Source organism: Bufo bufo, chromosome 5, assembly GCF_905171765.1.
Source record: "Bufo bufo chromosome 5, aBufBuf1.1, whole genome shotgun sequence".
NCBI lineage: Eukaryota > Metazoa > Chordata > Amphibia > Anura > Bufonidae > Bufo > Bufo bufo.
Window position 1 is genome coordinate 416,058,324 of NC_053393.1, and position 14,522 is coordinate 416,072,845.

The 14,522-nt window shown below is 44.0% G+C and overlaps 1 protein-coding gene across 10 annotated transcripts in view; it reads right to left on the reverse strand.

The window, feature by feature from the left end:
• SLC4A7 (solute carrier family 4 member 7) overlaps window positions 1–14,522 on the reverse strand; it is a 154,640-nt gene that overhangs the window by 64,735 nt on the left and 75,383 nt on the right. For all 10 annotated transcript variants that reach the window (XM_040433230.1, XM_040433229.1, XM_040433227.1 and 7 more), the window contains 2 exons: window positions 8,307–8,445; window positions 104–264 (listed from right to left, as the gene is read on the reverse strand). In XM_040433230.1, the coding sequence (XP_040289164.1) occupies window positions 104–264; window positions 8,307–8,445 (300 nt within the window). The remainder of the gene's footprint in view (window positions 1–103; window positions 265–8,306; window positions 8,446–14,522) is intronic.

Genomic DNA, 14,522 nt, shown 5'->3' on the forward strand with positions numbered 1-14,522 from the left:
TGGAGTAGCTTCATATGAACACACTGAATGCCATCAGGTTTACATAAAATACATGGGATTCACAGATGTGTAATATTACCCCCCACCGTACACAGTCATTTACCTGCAATTTCCTCGATAGTGCTCGCTCTCATGTCCAGCATCACTGTACCGTTAAGTATGCAGCTTCGCAGCTCAAAGAGGCTGTGTAGAGATAGGGTGGCCACGTAAGGTTTACTCCACCTGTCTCCACCATCTTCAACATCTTCCTCAAACTTGAGCCACCTTTACCAAAGAAAAGAAATCATCGAACCAAAACAATAATGTATGAATACAAGTGTAATAACCAACAGAAACTAATAAAGGGAAAGAAAATGACAATTTATAAGGCATAAGAGTATACCACATAAAAGCCACACACTATCCCATGGAGAACAGAAAAAATGCCCAGTGCCAATGACTGGCTGAGGTGAGAACAGCAGGAACCCTGCTAGCATTGGAACAGGAGATGGGTGCAGGGGACTAGGACTTATTTAGCATTTTTATTCCACTTTGAGCCTTAAAAATGGCTCGACAATCCCTTTATGGATGTGGTGTTAGATTTCTAGTGATGGAAGTCTGTGGAGAGATGTAGAGGATTGGGCGTTCAGAAGAGGTTACAACTGGACCAATGTAATCTTCCCTTAAAGAGGACCTATCACCACAAAATGCAATCTCATAGCACCATGTTATAAAGCAGAAGGACAGTTTGATGGATAGTTTTATGGGAAAAGATTCAGTAAAACCTGTATTACCCATGCTTTTTCCACATGCTGTAAACAGCTCTTGGTACAGGAAGGAGGTGTTATCAATGACTGATGGCTATCTCTTAGGCCCCTTTCACACGGGCGAGTATTCCGCGCGGATGCGATGCGTGAGGTGAACGCATTGCACCCGCACTGAATACCGACCCATTCATTTCTATGGGGCTGTTCAGATGCGCGGTGATTTTCACGCATCACTTATGCGTTGCGTGAAAATCGCAGCATGCTCTATATTCTGCGTTTTTCACGCAACGCATGCCCCATAGAAGTGAATGGGGTTGCGTGAAAATCGCAAGCATCCGCAAGCAAGTGCGGATGCGGTGCGATTTTCACGCACGGTTGCTAGGAGACTATCGGGATGGAGACCCGATCATTATTATTTTCCCTTATAACATAGTTATAAGGAAAAATAATAGCATTCTGAATACAGAATGCAAAGTAAAATAGGGCTGGAGGGGTTAAAAAAAAACAACTCACCTTAGTCCACTTGATCGCGATGCCGACATCTCCTTCTTCTGTCTCCTTTGTTGAATAGGACCTGTGGTGAGCATTAAATACAGTTACAGGACCTTTGATGACGTCACTCCGGTCATCACATGGTACATCACATGATCTTTTACCATGATGATGGATCATGTGATGACCGGAGTGACGTCATCAAAAGGTCCTGTAACGGTATTTAATGCTCACCACAGGTCCTATTCAACAAAGGAGATAGAAGGAGATGCCAGGCCGCTATCAAGTGGACTAAGGTGAGTTAAAACATTTTTTTTTAACCCCTCCAGCGCTAGTTTACTATGCATTCTGTATTCAGAATGCTAATATTTTCCCTTATAACCATGTTATAAGGGAAAATAATACAATCTACAGAACATTGATCCCAAGCCCGAACTTCTGTGAAGAAGTTCGGGTTTGGGTACCAAACATGCACGATTTTTCTCACGCGAGAGCAAAACGCATTACAATGTTTTGCACTCGCGCGGAAAAGATTGCAATTACTTACCGGTAATTGGTTTTTCCTCTAGCCCCCACAACGGCACGACAGGAGGATACCCCGCCTCCCCAGGGACAGGAAACAACGTGGAGATCTTTAAATACTCCCCTCCCCTTACCTGCTCCAGTAAATAACCGAGAAACTCTGGAATGGATGCAACAAAATTAATCTTTATGTGTTATTGTAAAATAAACAAGGATACTCTCCAAGAAAGACAAAACAACTTTTTCCTTCTTTCATCCTTTTCTTCTTTTTTTTTAGTAAAAGTTAGAATAATCATAGGGAGGGAAATTCCCCGTGCCGCTGTGGGGGCTAGAGGAAAAACCAATTACCGGTAAGTAATTGCAATCTTTCCTAACACCCCCACAGCGGCACGACAGGAGGAATAACATAGGAATCCCATATCAGGGGGGGGGGGGGGCAACCGCAGATAACACTCTGCGAGCAAATGATAATTCCCTGTTCTTCAACACATCTAACTGATAATGTCTAAAGAAAGTAGAAGGTGACGACCAGGTCGCTGCCTGGCAAATCTGTTCCAACGGAACCTCCGCTGATTCAGCCCAAGAAGTTGCTACAGATCGGGTTGAATGGGCCTTTAAGCCTGCCGGGGGAGGAACCTCCCTTAAGTCATAACAAGTCAGGATTGTCGATCTAATCCATCGACTAACGGATGCTTTGCTTGCCGCGTTACCCCTATTTGGGCCTGCAAACTGAACAAACAGTCTGTCCGTCTTCCTGAGGTCTTCTGTAGCCTTTAGGTAAGTTAGAACAGCTCTTCTTACATCCAGGTTATGGAAGCGTCTCTGCTCCTGACTGCCTGATGGGGATCCAAAGGAAGGGAGGGACACTTCCTGAAGACAATGGAACTTAGAGACCACCTTGGGTAAAAAAGAGGGAGAATGTCTCAGTACTATCCTATCATCCTTGATGGACAAGTACGGGGGCCTGCACGAGAAAGCCTGTATCTCCCCCACCCTCCTAGCCGAGGTGATGGCTATTAAGAAAACCGTTAAAGGTAAGCATCTTTAGAGATATCTCAGATAGGGGTTCAAAAGGGCTGTCTGATAAGGCTGCTAAGACTAGATTTAAGTCCCAAGGAGGGACAGTGGACCTCACTATTGGCTGCTTTCTCCGAGCTCCTTTCACGAATCTCCTAACAAGGTCTAAGTCTGCTAATTTTATATCAAGTAAGGCACTCAAGGCTGATATATGGACTTTTATAGTGCTTACTCTTAGCCCCTTCTGAAGACCTGACTGGAGGAACTCTAGGACCTTAGTGACAATAAGGGGACCTCTGGTATCCCCCCCTGTAAATCTTCTGAAAGACTGCCAGATCCTGTCATAGATCTTAGAAGTCACCTTCTTGCGGCTAAAAAGAATTGTCGAAATTACCGCGTCCGAGAGGCCCTTTCCCTTTAATATTTCCCGATCAGTCTCCAAGCTGTCAACTGAAGTTGTGTTGTCTTGGGATGCCATACTGGGCCCTGGTGAAGGAGATCCGGGATGTTTGGTAGATGCCACACGTCTCCTGCTGACATTCTCACTAGGAGAGGGAACCATGACCTCTTGGGCCAGTAAGGAGCAATCAGGATCAGATTGTGGTTCTCCTGTAGTACCTTTTGCAGCACCTTGGGGATTAACGCAAAGGGAGGGAAGGCGTACAAGTTTACTCTTGGCCACGGGTGGGAGAGAGAGTCCACTATAAGAGGGTGATCTGAATAAGCCAGAGAGCCGAACTTCTCTACTTGTCTGTTTTGACGCGTGGCGAACAGATCTATTTCTGGAAGGAACCATGTTTGTGCTATCTGATGGAATATCCTTGGGTTTAAGGACCATTCCCCTTCTTTCAAGACATCTCTGCTGAGAAAATCCGCCACTGTATTGTCTTCTCCCCTTATGTGAACTGCCGATATTGATAATATGTTCCTTTCTGCCCACTGGAAAATCTCTTTTGAGACCCTTGCCAAGGATGGGCTTCTCGTGCCCCCTTGTCTGTTCAGATAGGCCACCGCTGTGGTGTTGTCTGAGAGTATTCTCACTTCTTTCCCGTGGACTTCTGAGTGAAGGGCCTTCAAGGCCTCCCATACTGCCCTTAACTCCTTTAGGTTGGAAGAGGCTAGGATCTGATTTTCCTGCCAGCCCCCTTGTATTACGGACCTGTCTGAAAAGGCCCCCCAACCGTTCTTGCTGGCGTCTGTAGTGATGGTGACTACGTCTGTTTGCTGCCACGGGACGCCTGTGTTTAGGTTTTGGTTGATCAACCACCAATTTACAGAGTCCTTTACGTATTGAGGGACTCTTACTCTCCGTTCTAGAGAACCTTTGCTCTTGTCCCATTCTCTGAGCATGAAAGCCTGGAGGGTTCTTGAGTGAGCCTGAGCCCACTTTACTGTAGGGATAGCTGAGGACATTAGACCCAAGATTTTCATTATTGATCTGATTGTCACTCTTGATTTGCTGCGGAACAGCGTAAATTCCTGTTTGATGGTCTGGACTTTTTCCTGTGGGAGGAAGGTCCTCATGAGGCTTGAATCCAGTAGCATTCCTAAAAAGATCTTCCTTTTTTCGGGCTGGAGGTCTGACTTTTCTATGTTTATTAGCCACCCCAGATCTGTTAGGCTTTGCTTCACTATCTCTATTTGTTCTAATAGGAGACTTTCCGATGCAGCTGCTATAAGGAAGTCGTCTAAGTACGGCACAACTAATATGCCCCTTAGATGAAGATCCGCTATCACCTCTGCCATCACTTTGGAGAAGACTCTTGGTGCTGACGTAATGCCGAAAGGAAGGACCTGGAATTTATAGTGGAGTACCACCGAACCCTGTTGTACTGAAAATCTTAGGAACTTCTGATGCTCTCTGCAGATTGGAACATGGTAATACGCGTCGGTAAGGTCCAGGGTTGCCATAAAGGTGTTTCTCTGTAACAGACTTATGGTGGCTTTTATGCTCTCCATCTTGAACCGTTTGTAGAGTAGATGTTGGTTCAGTCCCTTTAAATTTATAATGGCTCTGTATGAGCCGTTCGGTTTTTTGACTAAAAATAAGGGGGAATAATAACCTGTTCCCTGTTCTGCTAGGGGAACTGACACTATAGCTTCTTTTTGTAACAGGATTTTTACCTGATCTAGTATTAGAGCTTGGACTGGATCGGCTTTTTTGGTGATGTGGAACACCTCCTGGGGAAGGGTGGAAAACTCCAGCTTTAGGCCTGATGAGACTACGTCCAAAACCCAGGGGGAATTGGAGATATTCTCCCAGGCTGGAAGGAAGTACTTCAGCCTTCCTCCTACCCTGCATCTGGCGTCATTGCTTTGATGACCTTTGGGAGGAGTCAGAGGGGTTGAATAAAAAACCTCGACCTCTTCCTCTTCCCGAGCGCCACCGGGGGGAAAAATCCTTTCTCTTTTGATCTTGCCTGCCCCTAGATGTGGGAAAAAACCGTCTGACGAAAATTCTTTTGTTCTGAGGGAAACCCTTTCTTTCTGTTTGTGGCTTTTTCAAGGATGTCGTCCAGAACTGATCCGAACACCCTATCACCTTCGCAGGGGATGCCGCAGAGTTTGTTTTTGGATGCCGCATCACCTGACCACGACCTAAGCCACACCGCCCTTCTGGTAGAGTTTGAGAGGGCAGCAGACCTGGCTGCTAACTTAAGAGTCGACCGAAGCATCAGCCAAAAAATTTGCTGCCTGTTTAAGAACTGGAAGAGAAGCTAAAATATCCTCTCTAGGGGTTCCTGATACCAGGTGCTCCTCCAGCTGACCAGATAGACATGGATCTGGCTGTATATGTTGCGGCTACGCTAGGTCTAAGGATAGACATGGAAGCCTCCCAATATTTTTTTAGTAGAGCCTCACTTCTCTTATCCATTGGGTCCTTTAGGAGACCTAAATCCTCAAAGGGTAAGGCTGACTTTTTTGTAATCTTTGCTACGGGGGCATCCACTTTAGGACATTTGTCCCAAGAAGACGTATCTTCCTCAGCAAAGGGATATTTTCTTTTTAGGACCCTAGATACGCTAGGTCTTTTTTCCACATCGGTCCACTCCTTGTTAATTAACTTTATAATATTAGAGTGGAGGGGGAACACCCTCTTCCTTTTTTCTCCTAAGCCCTTAAAGAGGACCTTTCATCAGAATCAAGTATGTAAACTGAATATACATACATACATACATACATACATAGAGAGCGGCGCCCAGGGATCCCCCTGCACTTACTGTTATCCCCGGGCACCGCTCCGTTCTCCGGTTAGAGGCTCCGGTAAAGTCATAGTTAGGCTCCACCCATTTGAGCCTGCCGGCGTCTCTTTCTCCTATGTTGAAGCGCTGGCCAATCGCAGCGCTCAGCTCATAGCATGGCTAAGAGCTGAGCGCTGCGATTTGCCAGCGCTACAGCATAGGAGAAGGAGACCGCGGCAGGCTCAAATGGGTGGAGCCTAACTATGACTTTACCGGAGCCTATAACCGCAGAACGGAGCGGCGCCCGGGGATAATAGTAAGTCCAGGGGGATCCCTGGGCGCCGCTCTCCATGTATGTATATTCAGTTTACATACTTCATTCTGATGAAAGGTCCTCTTTAAACATTAAATCCTGAATAGTTTTGGACTGTTTAGACTCCTCTAGGTTTAGAGTTGCCCTAATGGTCTTCAATAATACTTCGGTCTCCTCAATGGAACAAAGAGGTTTCCCGGCCTCATCTTCAGAGGAAAGGGGTTCAGACTCAGAGAGCTCCCCTTCATCAAAGTCCTCTTCCTGATATTCCGACTCTAAAGTCGCGGGTATCTCAGTCATAGAAGTAGAGGGCTTCTGGGACGTAGCAGCTAGCCTTTGATCCACAGCGCTGGTTACTTCATCCCTAATAATATTCCTAATATTATCCAAAAAGGAAGGGGACTCTTCTGCCACAATCTTTTCCAAACACTTGGCACAAAGGGCTTTTTTATATCCTGACGGTAAGGCCTTTTTACAGATGGAACATTTTTTGACACGCTGAGCCTCTGACTTCTGAACTTCCCTGACCTATATTAGATATAAGTCAAAGAACTTGTTTAATAAAATACGGGGGGCTGTCTAGACTGTAGAAAGGGAGAGGTACAGTCCCTTATCCAGTGCAGAGGTAGAAACCTAAACCCACAGTGAATCACAGCAATAAAGACATTTATCATTCACCTCCAGAGGAGGGTAGCTTACCGGGCTGCCGGTCTTGGAAGGATCCGAGGGTCTGCGCATCGCGTCCTCTCCTGATGCCGACATGCTGTTCCAGACGCCGCCGATTCCCGCCGCTTTTTTGAAATTGAGCCGGGAAGTGACGTCAGACTCCGGCGCCTGTGAGCTCCGCTCACGTGACCCGCGATCCTGTGCTTCCTTCTCGCGATACCAGCGAGGAAGCGCTGCCCGGGGCTGCCTCCACCGGAGGACTTGTGCCTGGGAGAACCGCACCGCAATTCCGCGATCCTGCTCCCCTAACGATCTGCCGGCGATCCTGCTGATGGGTAAGAAATCCCATCAGCGCAAGAAAACTCCACGTCTTGCTCCCAGAGGGACAGGAAACAACTGGAGCAGGTAAGGGGAGGGGAGTATTTAAAGATCTCCACGTTGTTTCCTGTCCCTGGGGAGGCGGGGTATCCTCCTGTCGTGCCGCTGTGGGGGTGTTAGGAAAATCACGGTTGTTCCCGTAACGCACCCGCACATTTTCTCGCAACGCTCGTGTGAAAGGGGCCTTATACATACACACACACACACACACAATCACTGATAACACCTCCATCCTGTACCGATAGCAAAGCTAGAAATGTATAAATTACAGTTTTTCCCCACAAAACTATATATCAGTCTGCTCAGCTCCTCCTGCTCTACAACATGCTGCCTGCAGATTGCTCTGCATTTTGTGGTGACCGGTCCTCTTTAAACCAGGGCAATGAGTTCAGCACTCACCACCCATATACAGAGGGGGACAACTGATTGTATATCGAGTTCACTGTCAAGGAGAGACCAAAGAACTGCGGCCTCTCCAAGTGTCTGAGCAGGAGTCTGGTTTCAGTAGTTTTAGGTTACCAGTATACTGCTCTGTCCTTTCTAGGACAACTACAATATAAAAGGATTTCAAAGAAAAGAAGACTTTCTTTCAAACCATCTTCCTTTCCTTTTTCACAAGCTTTATTTTAGATGACATTATCCTAGGGGCGTATCTGCAGATGGTTTCCAGTGGAGCTTATTTTTAGAGAACACAGAAGCATGGGATGCCTTTACACTGTTATATTATTTGGCAGGATGCAAACCTTCAGAAGAATGTCCCACGTCTCGATCAGACAACATGTGGAGCTCCAGGTGTTAAAAAAAAAGCAAGTTACAACATGTCCATAAGCAGTCAACTACTTGTACGTAGTAGACGAGAATAATTTAAAAAAAAAGACCCATTTTGACTGGAGATGTTTAGTACCTAAGGTATTGTATCATCTCCCATGAAATCCAGAAACCCCAGAGCTCTGCCTTCCTTACAGAGTAACATAGGAAGAGGCCCCTCACCTTGCCGTCTCCTTCCATTCACATTCCACTCCATCCCGAAAGCATAGCTCATCCATTTCTGTAAAGAGGTCATGTGGGATGTGTTCTTCATCATCATCCTCGGTGCCCAGAATAAATTGGACACGTTGTGATGGGGTGTCTGCACAAGGTCAAAGCAACAAAGTAGGAGCTTAGAATAGTATTACAAATGAAGTCCATACATAGAGGAAACCATAGTTGTGGGATATATTCAATTACCCATTGTTTAATGGGTTACAGATGCTTACATAAATTGTCAAGCAGATAAAAAAAATTAAAAAAAGGAACACAATGAACATTTCTGATAAAACAAGTCAGCTCGTCAACATGTATATGTGAAGCTTTTGAGGTGATTTCCAGACGAGGTACACTTGTCTTGATTTTTAAGGAATGGCTGAAATGCTGACCTACCGGTATGTTCTACAGCAGGAGGACTTCAACAGACTGGAGAAGAACTCAAATTTAATTAAGTCCAGTGGGCGACCCTACTTGGTGAACGGTCAATCTGTGACTAGCACCGATCACTGGAGCATAGACCCAGAAGCAGATGAGGTTTCAATCAATAAACTGTACAGTTTGTGGGAATACCAAAGCCCCAATTACACAGGCCAATTGGCCAGATGGGGCCAACTATCGGGACATAAAAATAACATATAATCTGCTCAGCTCTATGGCATCCCGTTCGAGGTTTACGCCCAATATAAAGAGATACTAATACCAAAATTATTAATTATGTGGGACGACTCGATGAAGAGGGGAAAATTGCCAGACTCACTGAGAGAAGCCTTAATGACATTAATTCTAAAACCAGGTAAAGATCCAACTCTGCCGGATTCCTACCGACCTATTTCATTGATTAACACTGATAATAAAATACTGGCTGGGATCCTGGCAGCTAGACTTAGAAGTGTGGTTTCTGGGCTTGTTCATGAGGATCAGACGGGATTTATGTCGGGTAAAACTACAACTGATAATACTATGCGCTATTTTGTGAACACCCAGCTTGAACCTACAAACTGTGGTGAAAGACTGTCACTATAGATGCCTCAAAGGCATTTGATACGATAGAGTGGCCTTTTCTGATTATAACATTGAAGAAGATGGGCTTCGGTGACAATTTTATTTCATGGGTAAGATTGTTAGGCTGGGTTCACACTTGAGCGTTTTACAGCGCGTTCAAACGCGCTGTAAAACGCTCAACACATGAAAACCAATGCTTCCCTATGGCCCTGGTTCTCACTTGAGCATTTTACAGCGCGTTTGAACGCGCTGAAAAACGCCCTACGCTCAAACAAGTTCTTGAGCTTCTTGGGGCGTTTTGACGCGCGTTTGTGGCCATAGGACACTGCAGTCAATCACACAAACGCGCGTTTACTATTGCAAAAACCGCGCATAAAAACGCGCGACAAAAACGCGCGTTAAACGCGCATATCAAATACGCTCAGGTCTGAACCCAGCCTTATACACGGAAATAACAGCAAAAGTGATAATAAATGGGGAATATTCCGATAAAATACCCCTAGGTAGGGGGGTGAGACAGGGATGCCCACTTTCCCCGCTACTTTTTGCTATAGCCATGGAGCCGTTAGCTGATATGATTAGACAAGATAAAGAAATTGTAGGGTTCAGATACGGTGAACATGAGGAAAAGATTGCTCTATATGCAGATGACATTATGTTATTTGTAGGCTCACATGGATCACTTATGAAAATTTTTCAGGTATTTGATCAATATGGCAAACATGCGGGGTTAAATATAAACTGGTCTAAATCGGCTTGCGTTCCGATTGATCCTCTGAACAATTTTATACCAGGACCACTGGAAATTAAGAGAACTGAGGAACCCGTTTAATATCTGGGTATTCAAATAACTCCAAACTCCAATGGATATGTTAAACTGAATGTGATCCCTAAAATACAAGAGATTAGGAAAAAAATAGGAGGTATGGAAAAGATTATATGTCTCGATGGCAGGTCGTATATCTTGGGTAAAAATGTGCCTACTTCCCTCCCTGAATTTTATTCTATGGAACTCACCTGTAATAATGCCCCCAAAAAATATTTAAAATACTAGCCAGTCTCTTAATGGACCAGATATGGCGAGGGAAAAAACAAAAGGACAAAAGCAGAATATTGTGTATTCATGAGAAGGAGGGTGGATTATCAGTGCCAGACCTGGAACTCTACTTTATATCAGGACATATAATAAACATGATAACGTGGAGCAATACGCCAAGATATAAGGCCATGATTGAAGGAATAAATATTAAGTTAAAGAACTGTACTATCTTCCAAATAATAGAAGCGGGTATTCTGACACCACAGGGTAGTAAGATGCCGCTATTTCTGCTGATGGACAGAGTTTGGAGGCAGGCAAGAGCATTATGGAATCAGTCCGGACTCCATGCCGACACTTTGTTGTGGGAGAATACCCAACTCTTAGAACTCAAGCTAATTGAACAGAAAATATGGTGGAAACATGAAGTCTATAAATTAGGGCAGGTATGGAGACAGGGGGATGCAAGACCATATGAAGATCTTAAAAAGGAGCATGGATTCCGTAATATAGACCTGAGGTTCTATTACCTACAATTAAAAAATGCACTACGAGCATTGCTAGGAAAAGATATACAAATTGACACTTTCCCACAGCCGTTGACTGAACAAATCAGAACAGTATACATTCCATTCCGGTTGGCTGCGTTCTGTGACCGGACACAAAACCGCTGCAAACTGCAGTTTTGTGACCGGTTTGCGAAACTGAAATGGCACTAAAAACAAGGAAAAAAAACGGATCCGGCGCCCATTGATTACAATGGTTTTAGTGCCAGATCCAGTTTCTTCTTTTTGGATTTAATATATGGAATGGATGCAGCCAGTTATATTAAAATCGAACTGAAGCATTTCCTCCGGTTTTGAGATCCTCTGCCAGATCTCAAAACCTAAAAGGAGAATGCATATGTGAAAGTAGCCTTAGGGTACCTGTAAACGGGTGTGTACAAACAGATTTATTCATCAGGGTCTCTCTGCGTTTCTGCACCCAAATCTGCATGTTACTTGATTTTGATGCAGATTTTGCACCAATTTCACCCTTTGAATTGCAAAGGTCAATTTGCACACAAAAAATTCTCCAAAGGTACATGAGGCTTGGCAAATCTCATTCACTTTGCTGGTACTGTGTTACAATGCGTTTTCTTCTGCAAGAAAAGTCACACGGAAAACCACATGTAATCCATATCGTATGCAAGGCCATACGTCCCGGAGCGGCATTGATCGTGCACCGGAGTACACAGCACCATAGATTACAATGATGCTGTGGACATCGGGCCGCCCGCGGGACTATTGTCCCGCACTCATAAGATCGTATATCTCGGAGGGCAAACTGTTGTGTGCAAGAGGCCTTAGGGCGATTTCAGACACAGGGGCCCAGATGTACTAATGTATCTGCACTAAAAATCTGCCTAAAAAGTGGTGCACATTGGTGCACCTAGGGTTTCTACACTCCACCCCCCCTCCCCAACATGTTTGACAAGGAGGGCGGTGCTTAGTGGGAAGGAATGGGGCCCAAGATGCGCCATTTTGCACCCAAATTCTGATGGAAAGATCTGTCTATGTAACGATAGTCTATCCCTGCACCACAATTTATCATCCAGACTGAGCCACTGTGATAAATCTGGTGCAGGTCTAGGCAGTCTGTCCAAGTTTACCCCATCTTTAGGATTCGTAAATCTGGGCCAGTTTTTTCTGGAACAATATGACAGTTTTTGTGGCAGTTTCAATGAGCGTTTTTTTTAGTCAAACACAGAAGTGGAAGGAATGGGAAAGGAAGCAAGAAATTGTACTTCTCCTTCCTACTGGATTCACAAAAAAAAGCTGCACCCAAAAATGATGCAGAAGCCGTAGAAGGCTGCGAAGCTACAGTGAGTGCTGATGTCTTCTCAAACAGCTGATTGATGGGGGATCTTGGGTGTCGGACCCCACTGAACAGATACTGATGCAGAGCATACGTCAGAAGTTAAAAAATCTCAGAAAAACCCCTTTAAGCCCTCTTCCATAATTCTGTATGAAATGAATATGATTAATAAAATGAAGTCCCGATCCATTGTCAGGCTTTTCATCACAAATGACTGAACCCATTGTAGTTGACAGGTACAAGCTGAAAACTAAGACATCGTCATAAGACATAAATTAAACATTCGCCTGAAGTCAAATTACATTGGTGTCACTATATATAAAAACTAAAGCAGTGAAAGTACAGTTTATGACATGTTCAGACTTCATCTTCGTGTTTTAGGTAATTCTAACAAGAGACGGTGAAGTGTGCATTGAAATACTGCATGGAGGAGAAGCATGTAATGCTGGATACAGAATTCCAACATCTAATCACATCAAAGTAAAAAAATAAAAAATACAATTTTTTATATATATATATAAATATATTATATAATATATATATATATAATATATATATAAATATATATATATATATATAAAATGCCAGCAGCACACCAGAAGTATCAAAAGAAGCGTGTGGTTTATTCACCCAGAGTCAACAGCGACGTTTCAACAGCTTGTTGCTGTCTTTTTCAAGCTATGTGCACATGTGCTACAAACATGCATTATAAAGGTGCAACAAACATATATTGAAATCAATTAATACATAAATCAAAATTCATAGATGCAATAATCCATATTAATAGAAAAACTCATGTGTGATACAGCAATAAATTATCAACTACAGTACATATAAATCATATCATATATTAATAGAAAAGTGTTACCAGTATAAAAAGTACTGTGATCACTACTAATAAGTGCAGGTGTGTCCCCTAATTGTCGTGACATTAAAACTCACAGTCAGCTGAAAAAACTGTTTGTTTTTAGATTCACCACTAATCGTGGTCATGACTGAGGCGCAGTGTGGCGTGAAGTACATCACCAATCCGGCTGGCAACCCAATTCTTTGTACTTTATCCACATACAGGATGGCTCGACTGCTGTTTCAGCGCAGATGCGGAGTTTGATCCATGCTGGCTCAGGGGCCTACCCATACAGTTTTTTAATTTTTTTTTATTTATTCCTTGTTTCAATGAGTTCTGGTTACCCGTAATATTGTTATAAGTAACTCTGGCTTGGACACATTGTGCACGGGTGGGAGTGTGAAGTTGTCTATTAGAGGTGGGTGGCGGTTTGCGGGGAGGCCCCTTGCGACGTCACCACCTTCTTAACCCGACATTGATGTGACCACTGACGTGACACATCACTGCTGTGGGACACCTATCCTCCTTTCTGTGCACACTATGATGTTCTGTTATGCGCAGACTATTGGGTTGATAGGACGCTGCTTCTAGGGAACCCACATTTGCAGCGATCCAGACCCATATAGTAATATAAGATCCTCTAAAACCTACTTCCTGCATCTGTTGACTTCCATTCACGTGACAGTGATCACGTGATGACTGGTGGAGGCGCTACCCCAGCGTGGACATGCGCACACTGGCTGTTAACAGGTTCGGCCATCTCTGATGTGGTTATTAGTTAGTCCTCCGGGCACTTGAGGAATCCGCGATACTTGATCCTCATCGCTGATTGCGCAGACATGAAATGGGAACGCAGCTGTGACCGTGATGCCGACTCCACACAGTTTTTTCAGCTGACTGAGTTTTAATGTCACGACAATTAGGGGGACACACCTGCACTTATTAGTAGTGATCACAGTACTTTTTATACTGGTAACAACTTTTCTATTAATATATGATATGATTATATGTACTGTAGTTGATATATTTATTGCGGTATCACACATGAGTTTTTCTATTAATATGGCGATTATTGCATCTATGAATTTTGATTTATGTATTAATTGATTTCAATATATGTTTGATTGTTGCAGCCTTTATAATTGCCATGTTTGTAACACATATGCACATAGCTTTGAAAACTGGACAGCAACAAGCTGTTGAAACGTCGCTGTTGCACTCTGGTGAATAAACCACACGCTTCTTTTGATACTTCTGGTGTGCTGCTGGCAATTTTTCTTCTCTACTACATTTGACCAGGTGCCGTCCATATTGGGCCTGACCTGCATCCCGTACTCTATAGTGTGCTGCATCCTCATTTTTCCAAAGTAATTATATATATATCATATATATATATAGGTAATCTCTGCTATTGCCACACAGCAATGACAAGCAGTAA